The sequence below is a fragment of the Vulpes lagopus genome, chromosome 11, assembly GCF_018345385.1.
Source record: "Vulpes lagopus strain Blue_001 chromosome 11, ASM1834538v1, whole genome shotgun sequence".
Taxonomy (NCBI): Eukaryota; Metazoa; Chordata; class Mammalia; order Carnivora; family Canidae; genus Vulpes; species Vulpes lagopus.
Genome location: NC_054834.1, coordinates 86,206,470 through 86,229,665, shown reverse-complemented (window position 1 = coordinate 86,229,665; position 23,196 = coordinate 86,206,470). Strand labels below are relative to the sequence as shown.

The 23,196-nt window shown below is 38.5% G+C and overlaps 3 protein-coding genes across 3 annotated transcripts in view; 2 read left to right on the top strand and 1 right to left on the bottom strand.

Moving 5' to 3' along the window:
* The window catches only part of PSMD14 (proteasome 26S subunit, non-ATPase 14), a 103,688-nt gene extending 84,806 nt beyond the window's left edge, over window positions 1–18,882 (bottom strand). Inside the window, exons 1-3 of the mRNA XM_041722713.1 lie at window positions 18,594–18,882; window positions 11,487–11,607; window positions 9,130–9,181 (exon numbers count right to left, since the gene is read on the bottom strand). Of these exons, the coding sequence (XP_041578647.1) occupies window positions 9,130–9,177 (48 nt within the window). The 5' untranslated portion in view covers window positions 9,178–9,181; window positions 11,487–11,607; window positions 18,594–18,882. The remainder of the gene's footprint in view (window positions 1–9,129; window positions 9,182–11,486; window positions 11,608–18,593) is intronic.
* LOC121471853 (translation initiation factor IF-2-like) lies at window positions 18,599–19,629 on the top strand. Its single transcript, XM_041722714.1, has 2 exons — window positions 18,599–19,260; window positions 19,386–19,629. The coding sequence occupies exons 1-2, from the start codon at window positions 18,709–18,711 to the stop codon at window positions 19,434–19,436; spliced, it is 603 nt and encodes a 200-aa protein (XP_041578648.1). The 5' UTR covers window positions 18,599–18,708; the 3' UTR covers window positions 19,437–19,629.
* A 1,385-nt stretch (window positions 19,630–21,014) lies between these two features.
* LOC121472097 (protein mago nashi homolog) lies at window positions 21,015–21,484 on the top strand. Its single transcript, XM_041723105.1, has one exon. The coding sequence runs from the start codon at window positions 21,015–21,017 to the stop codon at window positions 21,459–21,461; it is 447 nt and encodes a 148-aa protein (XP_041579039.1). The 3' UTR covers window positions 21,462–21,484.
* The last annotated feature ends 1,712 nt before the right edge of the window (window positions 21,485–23,196 follow it).

The window sequence follows — 23,196 nt, the reverse complement described above, 5'->3', positions numbered from 1 at the left end:
AAACAGGTGTCCTGATACACATGTGTAAGAATTTCTCTAAAGTGAATAAACAGAATTGCAGAGTCATAGAAGTTAGGGCATTTTCAACTTATTAGATACTATCAAATTGATTTCCAGAGCGACTTCAACCATTTGTATTTCCACATGCAGTGTGTTCATTCAACAAATATTTATGTATTCTATTTGCCAGTAATGTCCTAAACATTGGGATACAATCCTTAACCAATTCCCATACCCATACTTGATACCCACACTGGGCCTACAGACAAAAAGCTCACATGAGAACTTTTGCTTTCCAAAATCTTAACAGTTAATACAACAGACTTTATTAAAAAAAAAAAAAAAAAAAAAAAGTCTAATACCTGTTTTATTTCTATTTCTCTGACATACAGTGAGGTTGAATATCTTCTCCTACGCTTATTGACAGTTATCCTACAAACTTCCATTTCATGTTCTTTCTTCTATGAGACTATCTTTTCTGTCTTACTGATTTATGGTTTGCTAAATGTGTTGCAGATGAACGCATTACAAACATCTTCTCTCCATCTATTGCTTGTCTTTTAAGTTTGTTTCTACTGTCTTTGTTGGGACAAGAGTTAGTAATGTATTGAAGTCAAATTAACAATCTTTTGAGTTTTACTTTCCTATTTCTTCTAAAATTTTCTTCTAAAAAATATTTCTTTGGGCTATTTTCTGTGTGTCTGACATGCTCACATGTTTATTTAATCCTTTATGAAACATCTAAGATAAGTATTAATCTCATTTTAAAGATGTGATAAGTGAAATTTTTATTGTGGTAAAATATACACAACGTAAAATTTAACACTAATCATTTATTTTTAAGTATACAGTTCTGTGGGCATTTAGCATATTCACATTGCTGTGCAACAAATACTAATATCCATTTCCAGAATTTCTTCATCTTCCTAAATTGAAACTCTATAACCGTTAAACACTAATACCCTCTCACCTACTTTCCCCAACCTCTGGCAACCACCATTCTTTTTTTTTTTTTTTTTTTTTTATTTATTTATGATAGTCATATATATAGAGAGAGGCAGAGACAAGGCAGAGATAAAGGCAGAGGGAGAAGCAGGCTCCACGCACCTGGAGCCCGACATGGGATTCGATCCCGGGTCTCCAGGACCGCGCCCTGGGCCAAAGGCAGGCGCCAAACCGCTACGCCACCCAGGGATCCCGCAACCACCATTCTACTTTCTATCTCCATGAATCTGACTACTCTAGTACTTCCTGTAAGCAGAATCATTCAATAACGGTCCTTTTGTGATTGGCTCATTTCACTTAGCATCATGGCTTCAAGGTTCATCCATGCTGTATCAGATGTCAGGTTTTTCCTTCCTTTTAAAGGTTGAATAATATTCCATAGCATGTCATATCACATTTTGTTTATCTACTCACCTTATCAGTAAGACACAAGTTGCTTCCACCTTTTGGCTACTGTAAATAATGCTGCTACTGGACACAAATATCTGAGTCTCAGCTTTCAATTTTTGGAGATATATATATTGACAGAAACAGAATTACTGCATTATATGGTAGTTTTGTGCTTAATTTTCTGACAAACCACCACACTGTTTTTCAGAGGTTACATAATTTTATATTCCTACCAGCAATGCACATGGTTCTAATTTGTCTACATCCTAATCAACAATTGTGATTTTCTAGTATTTTTTTGAATAGCCATTCTAATTGGTGTATCTTCCAAAATTATAAAGTTTGATTTTCACAGTCATCATGCCTTCAATTCATGTGGTATACATTTTTTGTGTTCCCCCTCCCCCCCCATATAGAAAGGCATTTGTTCCAGGGCACCTGGGTAGCTCAGTCGATTAAGCATCTGCCTTCGGCTCAGGTCATGATCCCAGAATCCTGGGATCAAGTTTGCATCTGGGCTCCCTGCTCAGGAGAGAGTCTGCTCTTCTCTCTCCCTCTGCTTGTGCCCTCTCTTCTGTCTCAAATAAACAAACATCTTAGGAAGGAAGGGAGGGAGGGAGGGAGGGAGGGAGGGAGGGAGGGAGCAAGCCACTTGTTCTAAAATCATTTAGTGAACAGGTCTTTTTTTTCCACACTTTTTTTTTTTTAAGATTTTTTACTTATTTACTCATGAGAGACACAGACAGAGAGAGGCAGAGACAGAAGCAGGCTCCATGCAGGGAACCCGACATGGGACTCAATCTCAGGTCTCCAGGATCACTCCCTGGACTGAAGGCGATGCTAAACCGCTGAGCCACCTGGGCTGCCCCTCCTCACTAATTTTTAATGTAATTTCCTTCACAAATCAAGTTCCCATATATGCATGAGTCTACTTCTGTGCTTCCGTCTTGATGACACTGATCTATCTACATACCAATATTACACTACTTGAGTCATATAACATTAAAATATATTTTGATATTTGGTAGAGCAAGTTTCTTTTTCCTTTCTAAGAATTTCTTTGCTATTCTTGGGTTCTTTTTTCTTATATGAATTTCAGAATTCGTTTTTCAATTCCATGAAAATTCCGGTTGATATTTTTATTGGAACTCCACTGAATTTATGATTAGAGAACTGGCATGTGATATTAAGACTCCTCATCTATGAAAATGGTATTATTTCATGTATTCCAGGCATTTTTTTCCATTGCTATGTTAAGTTAATCCTTTCTATAAAATATCCAGTCAAAACCCAAAAGACAAATAACTGAAAGAAGATTTCTATTCAAAGACCCAGGGAAACAGAAAAATTACTATTAGTTATATATACAAAATCCATATACTACTATATAGATTTGGGAGTTACAACAAATAAAATAGAACACATCCAATTCAGGAAGTTTTTTTTTGTTTTTTTTTTTAATCAAGCCACCTGAAATAATCCCTCAAAATGTAGCTTATATCTCACCACTTTCAGAAAGCCTCCTCTGGTCATTCATTTATAGTATCTTCCCCTTTTTTTGCATCTAGAAATTACTGGGATTTGTATCAGAGAGAAACAAATTGACAACTTATAGGCAATATAGGCCTGCATATGTGCTTAGTTTGGTCTACATGTTTCTTAAAACAAAAACCAGAGACCAAGGATATTTTTGTGATTTTGTGTTAGGATTTCTGACTTGCAGGTATGTCATTCTCTCCGAGTGACCCAGCTAACAAAGATTCTGTCTCCGTGCTTCCTTGATTACTAAGAGAGACAAATCACGCTGATTTTTTAAAGCTTCCACATAAAAGTGATCTATTAATTTTCAACTCCCATTCCATTAGTCAAAGCAAAATCATGGTCAAGCTAACTTAAAAACTGATGGAGAAATAAAATCCTACTAAGTGCCTGAAAGGCTAAATATCAGAAATGATTTCGTATAGTTGAGGACTCTGCCTTCAATTTCTTCCCTTCTATCTATTCTGCAAACTACCACTAGAATTACTTTTCAAAAACACAGACTGAATCAGGGCCCCTGGCTGGCACAGTGGGTTAAAGGTGTATCTTGGTTTTGGCTCAGGTCATGATCTCAAGCCCACATTGGGCTCCCTGCTAAGTGCAAAATCTGCTCATTCTCTCCACCTCCCCTTCTGCCACTCCATCCCATACACGCATGTACTCTCTAATAAATAAAATCTTTAAAAGAAAAGGCACACAGATCATAAATCTGCTAAAAAGTCTTCATGAAACTATAATGCCTATGGGAAAAAAAAAAGTAAAAAATCACTAGGGATGGTATTCAGTCCTTTCACAACCTACTCTAAATTTATTCACCAGCTTCTTTCCTCATTATTTTCCCTTATGTCACCTATTTTCCAACTTTTTGAGGATGTCTTTCCGTATATTCCAAATTTTAGCTCAAACATCATTTCTTCAATTCAGTCTTATTTAATTGCGGAAAAAGTTAGAAATCCTGCATCCACTGTACTTTGAAATCCTATTTATTTTTTAAAGATTTTTTTATTATTATTATTATTATTCATGAGAGACACACAGAGAGAGAGAGGCAGAGACACAGGCAGAGGAAGAAGCAGGCTCCATGCAGGGAGCCCGACGTGGGACTCGATCCGGGGTTTCCAGGATCACGCCCTGGGCCGAAGGTGGTGCTAAACTGCTGAGCCACCTGGGCTGCCCGAAATCCTACTATTTATAATGAACATTGGTACCTACTCAAAGTAGTTAATATGTGCCAGGCACTTAAAACATAATTGATGTGCTTCTACTAGAATATAACATAACTAGGTTAAGTAATAATGTTCTTAGAAAATCAAAATACCAGGTGCCTGGGTGTCTCAGTTGGCCTTGGGCTCAGGTCACGATTCCAAGGTACTGGGATAGAGCAGCTGGCTCCCTGTTCAGCGGGAAGTCTGCTCCTCCCTCTCTCTCTACCCCTCCCCTCTGCTCATGCACTCACTCTATCTCAAATAATAAATAAATTCTTTAAAAAAATCAAAATACTGGCCTAACAAATTAAAATACAAGTCAAGATGCCACAGACATTTTACTTGAAAAATTCATGGGCAGCCCGGGTGGCTCAGTGGTTTAGCACCGCCTTCAGCCCAGGGCAGATCCTGGAGACCCGAGACGAGTCCCACATCAGGCTCCCTGCATGGAGCCTGCTTTTCCCTCTGCCTGTGCCTCTCTCTGTGTCTCTCATGAATAAATAAATAAAATCTTTAAAAATAAATAAATAAAATACTTTAAAAATTCATTTACTTTCTTCTTAAAGATTTATTCGTGTGTGTGTGAGAGAGATCAATGTTACACAATTGTACTGGAAGAAGGGAGGGTCAGAAGAGTAGTAGACTCCTCCCAGAGTGCAGAGCTGGAGGTGGGGCTCCATCTCTCTCCACACCCTAGATCTCCACCCGGAAGATCATGACCTGAGCCAAAACCATGAGTTGGAGCCTAACCAAGAGTTGGAGCCTAACCTACTGAGCCACTCAGGCACTCCGAGAATTCATTTACTTTTAAGCTTATCTTAAAAGCTTACCTTGACTTTTCTAAAAGTAAATGGACCCAAAGACTTAAACTAAAACTTTTAGAGACTGGAGACTATGCTTTGGCTATGCCTATCTCTTGGGTTTTATCTTCGTGCACAGATTTTGGAAAGTTTAGTTGCCAAGACCTAACTTGGGATAGTTATAAAGACAATCAAGTAGCCAAATTACAGCAGCAAATGCTTTTAATAAATCATCTCGGGCAGCCCCCATAGTGCAGCGGTTTGGTGCTGCCTGCAGCCCAGGGTGTGATCTTGGAGATCCTGGATAGAGCCTGCTTCTCCCTCTGCCTGTGTCTCTGCCCGTGTCTCTGCCCCACCCCTGTCTCAATAAATAAGTAAAATCTTTAAAAAAAAAAAAAGAAAAAAATCATCTCGTGTCTTACAGTAATTTCAAGTTTGTAAACACTTTAACAAATACATTTGAAATTTAAAGCTACTAGTTAATAAATTTAAATAGTTCTAATAAAACATCTGTTTGTTTCTCCTTCAAACCACTAATAAATTTATACCTAAGTTCGGGATTGCGGACAGACTTAATGGTATTAGCCTATCATTGTTCAAGTATTAACATTTCAAACTGTAATATTAAAAAAAAAAAAAACCACCTCCAAATTGTTTCTGTAGGTATAGAAATGATAATGAAAAAGTAGGAAAAAGTACCATGATAAAGCTAAAGGAAGAGAAAGTTTTAAAACACTATTAACAATATTAAAATATCGGGATCCCTGGGTGGCTCAGCGGTTTAGTGCCTGCCTTTGGCCCAGGGCATGATCCTGAAGTCCTGGGATCAAGTCCCACATCGGACTCCCTGCATAGAGCCTGCTTCTCTCTCTGCCTGTGTCTCTGCCTCTCTCTCTCTCTCTGTCTGTCATGAATGAATAAAAAAATAAATAAAATAAATAAAAATAAAATATTAAAATATTAAAGTCCACTGAAAAGGGAATTAAAAGTAGGCCAACAGATTTGGCAATTTGAGCAATTCCAGAAAAGTAATGGAAGAGGAGGGCAGAATATAACCTCACAAGAGTCAATAAAGGTAAGGAAGGATATATTATCTGTGAGTATAAGCTATTATTTCAGGAACTCTAGAAATAAATAGAAGAAAGGCTTAGTGGCAGGGTACAGTGAAGTTTTGTTTTTTTTGGATACAGACAACTTAAACATTCTTATAAGCAGAGAAAGAGATCAGTGCAGATGAACTAGGTTTTAAGAGAGGATGGGATCAGAGAATAAGTGGGAGAATTAGCCATGGAGAAGAGAAAAATCATGTCATTTCGGAGAAAGTTCAGAGTTGTCAGAAGAAAGTGCCCTATTCCGTTTCTATTCTCATGTTTTAAAAGGGCCATTTGCAAACTTACCAGCAAGTATCCTGCCCTATAAGAAAATTCTGACTTTTCCATTAAATAAGTGGTAAGACAGTAACATTCCATTTATTTCTGGAGGGATAAAATAGCTTATGTCTCCTTTTCCACTTTTATTGGCTGCTATGCATTACTGAATGGATAGAGTAGCTATTATTAACCCAAATACCTTTGACTGTATTTAAAATAAACATTACACAACACTTTATTCCTGTACATTAAGAAATAATACACTTAACATTTGTTGCAAAAGTAACATCTTAAGTCTAAAATAAAAGTAAAATTAAAAAATGTTTAAAGAGGGATCCCTGGATCCCTGGGTGGCACAGCAGTTTGGCACCTGCCTTTGGCCCGGGGCGTGATCCTGGAGACCCGGGATCGAATCCCACATCGGGCTCCCGGTGCATGGAGCCTGCTTCTCCCTCTGCCTGTGTCTCTGCCTCTCTCTCTCTCTCTCTCTGTGTGTGTGTGTGTGTGTGACTATCATAAATAAATAAAAATTTAAAAAAATGTTTAAAGACTTTTATTTATTTATTCTGAGAGAGAGCATGTGAGTGAGGGAAGGAATAGAGGGAAAGGGACAAGCAGACTCTGTACTGAGCACAGAGCCTGACAAAGAGCTCGATCCCAGGACCCTGATATTATGACCTAATCTAAAACCAAGAGTCAGACACTTAACAGACTGAGCCACCCAGGCACCCCAAGACTAAAATAAAATTTTAATGAAAAAATATTAAGCACTGAAAACTAGTATTTGATAAAGGAGACATCACAGAAATAAGCACCCCACAAATTATCCCCTTAAGAGTTTGCCATTTAATTGGGAAGATGAAACACATACTTGAAATAATAAATTTTCAAACAACGTATTTTCAAGTTCAAATAAAAATATACAGGACACATGAAATGATTAAATTATCAGAAACCAAGGAGAGGTTACTGAATCAAACTTAAGTTTTTCACTTACTACAAAGGTTTGTAGTACTCACAGAGGTATGATGTAGCTTATTTGTGGTTGGTAAAACCGTATTTCATGTCCAGCAATTTTTCAGCATGGATTTCTAGCATGGATATATAATTTATGGCATCTAATGCATCTAATGCTTATTTGGTATTTAAATTTACTGCAACTTCCTTTAAGAATCGTACTAAAGCAATATCATAGCCTATATTTTTTTGCAGGTAAATTTGCAGTACCTACATAATACCTCAGCTCACTTCTGACATTTACGAAAGTATAAAAAACAGCTTTGGAAGGGTCAAGTCCCAAAAATCAACCTTTTTTTTTTTTTTTTTTTTTTTTAAGATTTTATTTATACAGAGAGTGAAAAAGTACAAGGGAGAGAGAATATCTCAAACAGACTCTGCACTCAGTTTGGAACTCAATGCAAAGCTTGACCTTATGACCCTGAGATCATGACCTCACTTAACCAACTGAGCCACCCAAGTGCCCCAAGGCTTAGGCCTCTTCAGAGTATGGATTAAACAGATCTTAGAAAAATGAAGAATCATAAAGAAATAGGCTGATAGTAAAGGAACACGAGAAATAGTCAACACTAACAGAAGTAAAAAGAGCTGAAGTCTACACAAGGATGCAAAACAGAATCACAAAATGATTCCAACTTTCTAAAAGGAAAAGGTGTATCAGTAAAAGACATGGCAGATCTACTTAAGGAATTCTTTTTTTTTTCTTTAAAGATTTTATTTATTTATTCAGGAGAGACACAGAGAAAGAGAGAAAGGCAGAGACACACAGGCAGAGGGAGAAGCAGGCTCCATGCAGGGAGCCCGACATGGGACTCGATCCCAGGACTCCGGGGTCATGCCCTGAGCCAAAGGCAGATAGATGCTCAACCGCTGAGGCACCCTCTATGTAAGGAATTCTTATAAAAGTGCCTCCACACTGAAAATACCATAAAATCCCCAACAAAACTGTGTCTTTCACAACATATAGACTACTTTAAATGAAGGAAGATAAACTGATTGACCATGATATGAAAATGAGGGAAACTTGGTAACTAGGAGGGTTATAAAGGTAGGTTATAAAATATTCCCAAAATTTGGCCATAAAACATTATGCTACATATAAGCCTCAGGAAAGGAACAACACATAGTCATCACTTTTGTGAATGGAAAACTGGAAAGATAATCAGTGTAGAACTCAAAAAAGGCAAAAATTCCTTCCTCACCTAAAGCAGAATAAATATTCTGTGATTAAAAAAAAAATCTATCTAGAGACCATTTGCCCAACAGTAAGAAACAAGATAGATGATAATACTAAAACTGAAAACAAATTTAATTCTATTAAGAATGCAAAGAAAAAAAGAGATATTACATAGCAATTCATCCATGGATCATAACTACCAGAAGGAATTTATCAGTATTAAAATTGTACATACATTCTGTGGGTCAGTTTTCTGGATTTTGCCATGTATGCCATGTTTACTTTTTCATGTGTTACTTCTAAAGTCTACATTGTAAACCCAGAAGTAAGATATTTTGAGTGTTTTTTTTTTTAAAAGGGAAGTTTGAAAATCTCGCACATCCCAAAATTTTAAATTGAAAAATAGAGAAAATTCTTATTCCTAGGAGAAATGAAATTAAAATAATAGAAAACGTTCTCCACACGTTACTCAGTGTTGCAATATAACCACCAACAATAAGGTAAGCTTCTTACCATAAGGTTATCTGTAAGATGATTTTTGTGGGAGTGATTTCTTTCTCTTTGGGTAAGTAAAGAAAGATGTGTAGTTTGCACATAAACAAATACTGAAAAGTCTATTTACTAACCTGGCCCAGTCCAGGCATACCTCCTCCAAGTCTAAGAAGTCTGTCCATATTTCTAGAAAACAGAAACAAAGGAAAACGTTCCTAAGCACAAAAGTGTTTACTCAATTGCTATCTATATAATTCACCTTCAGTCACTCAGTATGTCAAAAATATTGGTGGTAATTACAACACAACATCAGACTTCCTGTTAATTAACACCACATATTAATTCAAGAAGCTGTCTTCCATGCTAATTAACAGACCTTACTTTACTGCTTTGGTTTTGGGTTATCCCTGGTTTTAAAGACAAGCAATCTTAGCATACTTTCAAAACTTTGCTATCATTAAGTTAATTATATTTTCTCATTGTTATCTAATAAAGTACCTGAATGAGGAAAAAGTGCCTGAAATGCTTATCATATGTATGATTGAATTTCCTTCAATTTGTCCAGAGTGTACAAATAAAAATCCTCACTTTTAAATTAAATTTTAACATCCTCATTAGTAAGTTCTGTGCTAATTAACTTACAGCTTGTCAGTTATCATCAAAACTACATGTGAAAGACATTGTGAGCAGATTATGGATCTCTGAATTAGCATCAAAGGCTTTTTCAAAATGAACTCATTATACTAAAAGAAATATTATAAAGTAAACATTAAATGCATTAAGATAGTGTTCTAGAACCTACACAGATATTTAGCCTTATAAACATATACACCTTTTTCAATAAGAAAATTCAATTGCTGTTCTCAACGATAATTTTGGAGTTAACCAACAGAACATTAACTTTTAAAGTACCAATCTGATTTGTCTTTCATGTCTAGAATACTTATAGAAGACATTCTTATAAGCTTGAAAAACTCAAAAGAAATCAAAGGAAAGAAATAGCAAGGATACCAATATGAACTCAACTACACAAAAAAGTGTAACCAAATTATAAAAAATTATTATCAATACAACTAAATACTTTAAACGTGACAATGAAGCATTTCTTCCACTAGAAAATTGTTACTGTGCCTTAAAATTTCTGTTCTAAGTGTATTCTCCAGAAATGGTATTACTACAATTTATATTCTAAATTAAATGCTAATGAATTAGTCGTTTGTTCATGTTGTTTTACTAGTTAGAACTGCTATATACACTAAAATTTAATAACGTACTCATGATCATTACATTACAGCCTAATTATGTTTGTTGGATCTTGCTAACAAGTTACTCCTGTATTTAACAATGTTAATATTGCGAACTTTATCCAAGTCCACATACAGAAAAATGCACAAATGACACAGCCATGGAATCTTCACAAAGTGAACACACTTCCATAGCCACCACCTAGATAGATAAACAACATTATCGGCACCTAAGCATACTCCTCAGGCCCCCTTTCCAGTCCCTATCACCATGGAAAGATAGAATTCCAACTTCTAATGGTATATATTAGTTCTGCTGCTTTTGAATTTTATATAAACAATTATAAACAACTTTGTATCAACAAGTCTATGAGATTCACAACAGATTAAATTCATTTTAAAAAATGAAAGGCACATAAGAAAACTTGAGTGTCCAAAGTTTCTGCTTTATAACCTTAACGCATTCCAATAGCAGCATTTACAAAATCTCCATCAAATTCTCATTAAAATTCCTCAACTCAAATACAGCATTTAACACATGGCACTTTTTAAAAGACTATCTACACGGGGGGGGGGGGGGGGGGGGGGGGCGGACTGAATAGTTTAAAATATTTAAGATAATGTGCATAAAATACATAAATACATATCTCTAGAATGTATTACCAAAGGGAAAAAAAATTCCTTTGGACCATTCCAAGCTTAGAAACTTAAGGAACAAATGGAAAAAAACTAACAACATACAGTATACTTTAGACATTATATACATTCCAGGCCAAAGTCGATTCCCAGCTGTGTTCAGTTTATCTATTCCCCCAGTGTTGTTTCTGATGACTTTACACAGACTCCAGATGCTGTGAATATACATGAGCGATGTGGGGAGCAGAGGGAAAGAAAATCTGGCAGGTCAAATTTGTGTTTTTAGTAAAATTAGATGTCTCAGCAAAGAGGAAAAAATATTTAACAAACTAAAACATTTTAGATAACATAAACATATCTAATAAAAATACTAACATTTGGAAATGATATATATCGATAAATGTTCTATATTACACTACTTTCTAAAAAGAGTTACAGAAAGAAAGAACAAAAATGCTAGCTAATCTAAATGACTTTCATTAGCTCTTAAATCTGGATACCTATCACATATTTATAATTTGATGCATGTTAAAAAATGATACATTTCCATAACATCTTTATATCGTATCCTAAAATAATAGGTGAAAGTTATACACATTCTTCATTCTCACCTGGTCAGTAACTCCAACTCTTGAAGTGTTAAGCTTCAATTCGTTGAGTTTGACAAATTTCTTCTTAACTCAAGCTATACTGGCAGGTATAACTTTTCCCAAGTATTTTTTTCTCTCGCTCCTAAAAAAAGTAAATAATAAAATAAGATATAATTTTGACAACTATGGAGGAAATTATGCCAAGAGCTAGAAATGAAGCAAAATTCCTTAAAGCAAAATAGAAATCAAAATTGATTTTAATGGCCATTCCCAGAAGAATATGTGAAGGAATAGCATTCCAGGGAGCTATATAAAGCAAAGGATTAACCCCACGCACACATTTTGTTTTGAAGTCTCTTTTTTGATCAGTTTTCGCTATACACAAGAATTGACAATTCATGACTTTTAGTCTTTCTAGAGGTATTTCAAAGAACAAAGAGAAAATTTACTCATATTTTTAAATAGGACATTGTATTGTGCAATTACCATATAGTCCCATTGCAGATTATTACAAATCCATGATATATTATGGAATCTTAGTGATGTTATTTTCCCATAATTGAAAGTTTGCTATTTCATTGCCGTAGGAACTAGTTCATTTCTTAGTCAATTATTCCCAACTATGCCAAAAAGACTCAAAAGAAAAATGGAAGAGTAAGAATTATCCATGCAATAATGAAATACATTATTGCTATTGCTTCATCCTTCTATTGTGCTGCCCAAAGTATTTTACCATCTTTCAGAAAAATATGAAAGACTAGAGACATAATCTTTGGAGGTTTTTTTTCTTTTTAAGCTTTCATTTGAACACAGTTGAAAATTCAGAATTTTTCATGTTACATCCATAATGTCAAAGATAGGAAAAGTCACAGAGAAAAATTTTTTTACAATGATTAGAGAATCACAAGGTGAATATAAAGAAACAGGTAACAGCACTCTTGTCTCTAACGATAACAATAAAATTGATGGTATAAACCAGGGTTTCTTCAGTACTGTTGACATTCAGAACCAAATTTTTTGTTGTACGGGTTGTCTTATGCATGACAGGGTGTTTAGCAGCATCCCTGGCCTTTACGCATTAGATGCTGGAAGCACCTACCCAGTCATGATAATCAAAAATGTCTCCAGACGTTGCCAAATGTACCCTGGAAGGGCAAAATCACTCCCAGTTCAGAACCACTGATATAAACAAAATTTCAGACTATACATCTTCAGATAACAAAATTAACCCTACATGAATTTTCTAGAACTGAAGAAGCACTGAGTGCTGGAAACAGTTTAGGAGCTCTTTATAAAGTTCAACAAAGAATTATCTTATGACGCAGCAACTTCACTACTAGGTATATATCGAAAAGAATTAAAAATAGGTATTCAAAACAAACACAGGTACGTATATGTTTACAGTATCATTATTCATAACAGCCCAAAGGTGGGAAAAGCCTAAATGTCCATCAAAAGGTGAAAGGATAAACAAATTCTAGTATGACTATGCATACAATGGACCATATGGAATATCATTCAGCTATAATATGGAATGTAGCACTGACACATGTGATAATGTGGATGAACCTCAAAACATGCTACGTAAAGAAAGACATGCACAAAAGGTTGCAAACTGTATGATTCCATTTATATTAAATATCCCAAATATATGAATCTATAGGAAAAGAATGCAGATTAGTGACTGCCAAAGGTTGCAGGTAAGGAGTAAAATGGAGAAACTGCTTAATGGGTAAGGAATTTTACTACAGAATAATGGAAATGTTTTGGAGCTAGACAAAGGTGGTAGTCACACAACACTGAATGTACTAAAAGACAATGAACTGTTCACTTTTTTTTTTTTAAAGATGTATTTGTTTGAGAGAAAGAGTCAGAGCACATGCACACTTAACGAGAGGAAGGGCAGGAGAGGGGGGAAAGAATCTCAAGCCTACACGACACTGGGAGTAGAGTCTGACACAGTGCTTGATCTCACATCCTCTAACATCACGACCTGACCCGAAACCAAGAATCAGATGCTTAACTAGCTGAGCCATCCAGGTACCCTGGAACTGTTCACTTTAAAATGGTTAATTTGGGACACCTGGGTGGCTCAGCGGTTGAGCATCTGCCTTTGGCCCAGGGCATGATCCTGGAATCCCAGGATCGAGTCCCATATCGGGCTCCCTGCATGGAGTCTGCTTCTCCCTCTGCCTGTGTTTCTGCCTCTCTCTCTCTCTCTCTGTCTCTCATGAATAAATAAATAAAATCTTAAAAAAAAAAAAAAAAAGGTTAATTTTATGTTAATTGAATTTCACCACAAAAATTATTTTTTTAAGTGGATCAATGAGTGAACAATATATTTGAAAGACTAAAAAAAAAAAGGCTCTCATCTAATTAGGTATTCAACAAGGACTTTACTACAAACTATTTATTTATTTATTTATTTATGAAAACTAGACTTTAGGATTTTATTTATTTATTCATGAGAGAGACACACACACAGAGAGCAGAGACAGACAGAGGCAGAGGGAGAAGCAGGCTCCATGCAGGCAGCCCAATGTGGGACTCTACCCCAGGACTTCAGGATCACACCCTGGGCTGAAGGCAAAGGATGAACCACTGAGCCACCCAGGTGTCCCATTACAAGCTATTTTATAAGAACTTGTTTTGCTAAAGAGATGTGTGACATATTCTTTTATCTTTTATAATGCTAATGAAGTTCATATGTGGACAAATGCTAAAGTGTCCTAAAAGATGAGCAAAATGAAACAGGTAATGTAGAAGGGGGAAAAAAATCATTGGACTAACTTTAATTGGTATTCATAAATCTAAAAAGAAATATTTTGGGATCCCTGGGTGGCGGAGCGGTTTAGCGCCTGCCTTTGGCCCAGGGCGCGATCCTGGAGACCCGGGATCGAATTCCACATCGGGCTCCCGGTGCATGGAGCCTGCTTCTCCCTCTGCCTGTGTCTCTGCCTCTTTCTCTCTCTCTCTCTGTGACTATAATAAATAAATAAAAATTAAAAAAAAAAACTCTAAAAAAAGTGTTTTGTAAACAGAGATAATACCCATTGTCTCTTCAACAAAATCATGAACTATCTATGTTTTCAGAAGTATTACAATTGGGAAATGAAAAAGTTCTGGAGATGAATGGTGGTGATAGTTGCACAACTTGAATGTACTTAAAGCAACTGAACTGCACATCTAAAAATGGTTAAAATGGCAAGTTTTATGTTACGCATATTTCATATGGAGGTTAAGAGCCATGACTCCGCAGTACAAGTGCCAGGATTCAAATTCTGTCTCTAATACTTATTAGCTGTGTGTCCTTGGGTCAGTTACCTCTCTGAGCCTCAGCTTCCTCATCTGCAAAATGGAAATAATGACAGATTCCATCTTATACAGTTGTTTACAAGATTAAAGAAGACAGTGGACATAAACATTTAACATGATGCTGGGGAGACACCTGGGTGGCTCAGTGGTTGAGCGTCTGCCTTCAGCTCAGGGCATGATCCTGGGACAAGTCCTATATCGGGCTCCCTGCATGGAGCCTGCTTCTCCCTCTGCCTGTGTCTCTCTCTGTCTCTCTCATGAATAAATAAATAAAATCTTAAAAAAAAAATAAGATGCTTGGTGTACAGTAAGTAAACAATGAATGCCAGGTGCTATCATCTGCACTACCCTCCTTAGGGGTCTACAATTCATACAACATAGATTCTTCTTCTGTCTGTCACTTAGTGAATTTCAAAACAATAGGTATATTTTCACAGTACTAAATGAATTACATTGGAGAGGAGGGATTTCCACTTTGCAGAATTTAGCAAAAGGTTAATAAAATTAAAGTGTTACACTATAATATAAAAGACAATACTTAGAAATAAAAGCCATACAAAACACCTACGGATCTAAACCAGGCTTTTAAACATATCGAAAAACAGAGGACCCAAGAGCTTATCATGATATGATTAACTTACTTTAAACATTATCAGATAATATGAATAAAGTGTTTAGCTGTAACTAATATGTCATACATAGAGTAATGTTTAGAATCCTAACTGGTTAAAAAAAAAAAAACACACAGTACGTACTTTCAAAAAGTTATACATCAAAAAGTTGATTTTCCACTTGTTCATCTCCATGAGTTTATATCTGATTAGAACCTGATATAATTAGATTCTGTTCATGTTGGAATTAAATCAATTCTCAAATATTTACAGGGAATGTATGGAACCACAAGTAACTAAAAAACAGACCCTTCAAAATTATCTTAATCTGGATTTGAAGTGTGGCAATTTTTTTTTAATTTTTCAACCTTTTCACAAGGGACACTGTTGTCCCAATAATTCATAAAATTCAAACAAAATGATGAAGCCCTTAGCTGTTTGAGTTTATCATTGTTTTTCTTAGTTCATTTTTCATTTGTACTCCCCAACCCATGTTGCAGTTACATATTACTTCTGAGACTGCTGCTAAACCCTCTCTTTACTCCAGATCTCACTGTATCTCTAATTCCTCTACTTTCTGATTTGTGGAAAGTAATTAGGAACTTCTTTGACTTTCTTAAGGGCTTTCTTCAATGGAAGAAATAGAAAAAGTCAATATTAAACTTAATTATATAAGTAGGATTTTGAAAACAAGATTTTTCCAGTTTAGAACAGTGAAAATGGAACTACCACAAACATCTTTTCTTGTGCTGTCTCCTAATTACAGCATTCAGTTAAATATTCATTAAACACAAGTCTCCCCCTCTATCCCAAAGCAGAGTGTTCCTATTAAAACTTTCCTAAGTGGAAATGACATAAGTCGAAGAAACAATTACCATTTTGTAAAAGCAAAAATCCTCTCCGGTTCTCTTTCTGTTAGCAAAAACGGGTATAATGTAGGTGTTCTGTAAAACTCAAGTGGGATAAAGCTAACTTTCAGAAAGTAGGGGAAACCTGTATTACCTTGTACATAAGGTGATACAGAAATAGAGCCACTAAGAAACTCAGTGACTTTCGCTGAATTTATAGTCTATTTGGGGAAGCAGGATATAAACCCATGAAAAATACATAAAGTTAAAGGAAGCAGTGTAGAGCCAGAAAGCCTGTGAAGGCAATCAGACCTCAATTTGAATACGAGCTTCAAAACCTACTCTCCAGGAATGCCTGGGTGGCTCAGTAGGTTAAGTGTCTGCTTTCTGCTCAGGCCATGATCCCAGGGTCCTGGGACTGAGTTCCACATCGGGTACCCTGCTCAATGGAGAGCCTGCTTCTCCCTTTCCCTCAGCCAACACCACCCCCTTCATCCTCTTCTCTCTCTCTCTCAAATAAATAAAATCTTTAAAACCAAAAACCTATTCTCTGAATGATATGGAAAACGTTACCTTCTTCTACAGATTTCTTCTATAAGATGGGGATAATACCTACCTTGCAAGTTGGTGGTAAGATGAAATACAATGTGCCTAATATAGTGCCTGGAACATTCATAAGGTACTCAAGAACTCTTGATACTGTTGTTATCATCACCTTAGAACCAGAAGCTATATTTAATCCAACTCTCATCTTACACATGGAGACTCCAAAATATCACAAAGCAGGATATGAATGTCAAATGAGTGCAAAAAACTGAGTGTACGACAAGTTCCTGAGTAATAAATCTCATGAATATTCAGGTAAGACTTTCAGAAGTGGATACTACATTATAAAATGAACACTGCTATACGATGGAAAACAAAAGCACAATTGCCTCTTGTTCCTGATATTCAAACATGGGTTCCAAACCTACATACTAAACACAAGTTTACACAAGCATAAAAATAAAATAAACCCGTAACAGGTTAAAATGCAGCTTTACATTTAGAACCGCAAAAGATTATTTACCAAGCACCTTGGGGGGAAGAAAAATATCCCAAAGTCAACAGATGGGGTTTCTTTGAAAGAGGACTTCAAAACTTCCTTCTGTGGGCCAGAAATAATTTTGTCCTGGGACACGTTCAAAACACTATTCAGGCCTTTGACTAAGTATCACTTCACTGAACACAACTGTATGTAGTTAATTCTGAGCTACTATATCTTAATCATCTCTCTAAATGCACAGTAACTCACTAAATTTATATTTGTTTAAAGCATATAAACTTTAAATGAGCCAGCTGCCAGCCTTACGTAACAAAACAAGAAAACCACCACCGTGTTAAACATCTCCACCAAAACTGTGTTCAGTTTTTTGTTATTTCGACATTATCAGTGACTGGCTTATGACTTTATTCCTAATAAACACAGCAGCACCAAAAACATATTTCTGTGACCAAATAATAATAATAATAATTAATAATAATAGTCTTCACCCAAAACTGCATTTCTATGCTAATTTGTAAAGCTTCTTCCTTGCCTTCCCCATGAATCTTTATCGACTTTTTAGTTACCATTTTTCATTTCAAGACTTTTTCATCCCCCAACTAGATTTATATTAAAACTCTTACGAAAAGTTTACACTTTTTCTTCTTTTGACAGACACAAAGTCAGTCCCCGGGGAAAACTAAGTTCCAAGAAGTAACAGAGTAGCAGATTAATACTTTATTGAAAACAGGAAATGTTATCTATTCACCAACTACTCCTCAATTTAAAAACAAACAAAAAAAACCACACAACTCCTCAATCAAGACAAACTGAAAGTTAAAAGGCAGGGCAGGGGGGAAAAAAACAACAAAAAACAAAAACAAACACCATACTTTGTTTGGAAGAGTTTCAGGGTTAAAAACCGGTGCATCTCTGGGGTTTCTGTTTGGTTTTTAAGGGGAATTAAAATCCTAACACTACGAGAAAAAGGGTCAAGGCCCACGGGAAGGGCCGGGGACGGAGGCAGCAGGCCTTCAACGGCAAGTTCTCGTCCGCGCTGCCTGCCGTCAGGTGCCCGGCGGACACCGCAAGAGGCCACACACAGGTCCCCGCTGCAGGGAGGGGGTCCCCAGGCCGAGTCCAACCCCCGGGGCGCACCCGGCTGACGGGAGGCCCGGGTCCCCCGCGGAGGGCGGCGGGAGGGCGGCGGGCCCGCGCCGCTCGGCGCCCCGGCCTCAGCGGCCGCTCGGCTACACAACGTGACTCAGGCGAGCGCGCGGCTGGCGGCGGCCTAGCGCGGCCGCCCGCGGACCGGCCCTCCCTGCCTTACCTGCGGCCGGCGGGCGCGGGAGGCCGCGGTCCGGGCTCTGGTCTCCCACCTGCGGCGACGCGAGGGCGGCGGCGGCGGCTCCCGCTCCACGGGGCTCTGGCTCCGCGAACCGGCGATGAATCAGCCCGATTCCATTCAAAACAGTCGCCCGGGCCTCCGGCGCGAAGCACTTCCGGGTTCACGGCTCGGGGCTCCGCTTCGGCTTCCGTTCCCCCGACGGCCAATTGGAGCCGGCTCGGGCGTCGGGCGTCGGGCGGGCGCCCCGGAGCAGAGCGCGCACAGACGGCGGCGCGGCCCGCGGCTCGGGCTCGGGCTCGGGCTCGGGCTCGGGCTCGGGCTCGGGCTCGGCCTCGGCTGCGCGCGCCGCACGGAAGCCCGCCCCGACCTCCGCCCCGACCTCCGCCCCTTTCTGCCCCCACCTTCCCGGCGTCTCCTCCGCGCGTCCGGGCCCGGAGGTGCCGGGCTGGGAGGCGGAGCTGCGGGGCGGCCGGCCCCGGAGCCCGGGTCGCTGGCGTGCTCGCTGCGGCGCCCTGGGCCATCTGCGAAGCCCGAGAGAAAAGGGCGTAAAAAGGCGGGGAGAGGTCCCAGGTCCTCTTCACCGCGCACCTACCCGCCGCCTTCCCTCTCCGGGGACTGGATTTCCAGGAAAACCCAACGTTTCCCAAATGTTAGAACCACCTATTTTAAGCCCAGTTTCATTTACAGGGCTTAAAAAAAGCATTATTCACGTTTCTCCAAGTAATTAGCGTCAACAGCGTTAAACTCCTCATCTGCTCTGTGCTGGGTTTTCAGAGAACAAAACTGGAGGCCGAGAAAATCGAGGCCGTCCCACCTCGAGTGTAGCATTAGCCCGAGGACAGCCACCGCAGGCCCCTGGGAGTAAGAGCTGAACGTGCCAGGAAGCACCGCGGGACGCCCTTGACAGAGACAAAGTCCTGTGTTGGAAGGAAAACAGATCTTAAGAAACTCCCCCACCCTTTCCCCCATATTGGAATGAAAATATTCCTCCACCCCTTCTGAAAATCCTCTAGACCAGCCCATAAAACCCAGCTGGGGGATCCCTGGGTGGCGCAGCGGTTCGGCGCCTGCCTTTGGCCCTGGGCGCGATCCTGGAGACCTGGGATCAAATCCCGCGTCGGGCTCCCGCTGCATGGAGCCTGCTTCTCCCTCTGCCTGTGTCTCTGCCTCTCTCTCTCTCTCTCTCTGTGACTATCATAAATAAATAATAATAAAAAAAATCTAAAACTTAAAAAAAAAAAAAAAAAAAACAGCTGGAACCCACCTCGGGGTCCAAGTCCCCGCCCCGCCCTGTGAGGCACACTTGGACCCAAGCTGGAGCTTGTTAATAAACCGTCCGGTACTTGCATCGGTGTCGGCTCCTTGGTGGTTTCTCAGATTCGCAATCTTGGGCACAACAAAAACCACCCGAGAAATGACCGATTATCGACAAATCTATATCCTACTTAGGCACAGGCCCTGTTTAGGGCAACATGTTCACCCCTTGACTTTGTCAAGTATGTTCCAAATAATAAGCATCCTTAAGGCATTCCCAAGTCAAGATTGGTGATGAATCCTCTGGATGGAGGAAGAGGAGGGATTACAGCATCTGAATCCGAAGCCATTGGAGTGGACGTAATTACACAGAACTTCCCTCTTAAAGATACTCCATTTCTATCTTAAAAAAACAAATACATCGATTATTTTAACCATAGTTAATAATACATTTGGATCAGCATCTTTATGTGTGTCCCCAAACTGTGCCTACTTGTTTGCTTTTTTTTTTTGGTGAAAGACCCCATCCTTCAACCAGTTTGCTTCATCAGACATGAGAGTAGGAGTTTCCCTCCTGTTCACCTGGTCCCACTGGCCTCCCAGTTAATCACCCTGTAAATCGTGAAGTGTCTAACCTGTAAAAGAACTTTTCTAATCCACCACTCACCTTTCTCCATTCCCTCTACTCCAGACTTAACCCAAGCCTTCCTCATTTTTTTCCTAGAATGATGCAATAATCTTAATATCCGTGCTTCCAATTTGTCCCCCTTAAATTCATTCTCATTTATTAGCAAAGAATTTTTTCGATTACACAAATACAGTCATGTCATTTCTTTGCTAAACATTTCACCAGTGACGCCCTCTAACAATCAATACAAAGGTCAAAAATCTCTTTATTTAGAACAGCCACACTAAAGGGTTTAGCTAGGGAATGAGATCTATAGGGACTTTGAAAAATTCAGACATTTCTAGGAATCTAAAAGGTAATATGTAATCTAAAAGGTAATATGCATGCTTAAGGACATGCACATACCTAGGGCTGTGTGAATGCTCAGGAAAGCCCTGAGAAGGCCCCAAGCTCTCACCTCTGTCTGACCTTTAGGCTCTACACAAGCAAGAAGTGAAAACAAGAGCTTCAGCGGGGCAAACATGACTATGGCCAGCGATTTCTACCTGCACGACTACGTAGGGCACAAGGGCAAGTTTGGACATGAGTTTCTGGAGTTCGAGTTTCAGCCAGACGGAAAGCGTAGATATACCAACAACAGCAATTATAAAAATGATGTCATGATCAGGAAGGAGGCTTATGTACGCAAGAGCATAATGGAGGAACTGAAGAGGATTATTGATGACAGTGAAATTACAAAAGAAGATGATGCCTTGTGGCCTCCCCCTGACAGAGTTGGCCAACAGGAGCTTGAGATTGTAATTGGAGATGAACATATTTCTTTCACCACCTCAAAAATAGGTTCTCTTATTGATGTAAATCAGTCAAAGGATCCTGAAGTCCTTCGAGTATTTTACTATTTGGTACAGGACCTGAAATGTTTAGTATTTAGTCTTATTGGATTACATTTCAAGATTAAACCAATCTAAATTGTATGTTTTTGAAGCTGTTTTTATATTTTTTCTTATCTTTTTTTTTTAAGATATTTACTTATTTATTTATTTATTTATTTATTTATTCCTAGAGACACGGAGAGAGAGAGAGGCAGAGACACAGGCAGAGGGAGAAGCGGGCTCCATGCAGGGGGCCCGACATGAGACACGATCCCAGGTCTCCAGGATCACACCCCAGGCTGCAGGCGGTGCTAAACCACTGCGCCACAGGGGCTGCCCTGTTTTTATATTTAATTAAGGGATGGGTTTGTCATTTACACTATTGGGATTTTTATAAATGTGAAACTTCTTTTTGTATGCCAACTAAAAGTAAGAAAGTACGTAAATAGACTAATGGTTATTCTCACTTGGGTCCAAGTGGTTAGACAGTCCTCACACATGAAATTCTGTAAATTAAAGCAACCTTTTGTTGAGAGTTTGCTCTAATGAAACATATCAAAACCTGAAAAAAAAAAAAGTGAAAACTAAAAGAGAGGTGTAAACTCACTGCCTGAGTGCTGAAGCCATGCCATACACATACTAAGCCCCTCAGCAAAGACTAGAAGAATCCTTGGTTGAAGACATTTAAGGAAATCTCTCTAGTCATCAAATGACTACTTAAACTAACTGAGCAAAGACTTCACTGGTCACACACATAACAAAGAATATAGACTTTAAGGAATGCATTCAAAAAGTCATTAAACCAGGACACCTGGGTGGCTCAGTGGGTTAAGCCCCTGCCTTTGACTTGGGTCATTATCTTGGGGTCCTGGGTTTGAGCCCTGCGTTGGGCTCCCTGCTGGATGGGAAGTCTGCCTCTCTCTCTCCCCTTTAAAAATATGTCACTAAACCAGCATCTGGTATAACAAACAGAAACAATAAAAACCCTGAGGAGGGAGTAGAGTCTGATTTCCATAGTTGCTACCTTATATTATTTGAAATATCCAGTTTTCAAAATAAAAAAGGTTTTAAAGGTACAACACATGCAAACAAATAACAATGTAAGGTCCATACAGAGAGGAAAAGCAATTAATAGAAACTCTCTCTGAGGAAGCCCATATGTTGAACTTACTACATAAAGACTTTATATAAAATATTTTAAATATAGGGGCACCTGGGGGGCTCAGTGGTTGAGCATCAACTTCAGCTCAGGTTGTGATCCCAGGGTCCTAGGATCGAGTCCTGCTTCGGGCTCCCCACACAGAGCCTGCTTCTCCCTCTGCCTATATCTCTGGCTCTCTCTTTGTGTCTCTCATGAATAAATAAATAGATCTTAAAAAGAAGATATTTTAAATATATTCACAAAGCCAAAGGAAATCATGTCTAAAGAACTAGAGGGAAATATGAGAAGAATATTTTGCCAGATAAAATCAATAAAGAGATAAAAATTATTTAAAAAACAACAAAAATTCTATAGAGTTGAAAAGTATAATAACTGAAATGAAAATTGATTAGGGTGCCTCAATTGCATATTTGAGCAGATGGAAGAAAGAATCAGCAAATTTGAATACAGATTAGTTGAGATGATCAAGTTTGGAGAACATATAGAAAAGAAAATAAAGAAACACAAAGAGACACAGAAGTCTGTGGAACACAATCAGGCATACCAACATATGTATAATGGGAGTCTTAGAGGAGAAAGAGGAAAGGGCAGAAATATTTGGAGACGTAATGGTCAAAAGCTTCCCAAATTTGATAAAAACATTAATCCTCACATCCAAGAAGATTAATA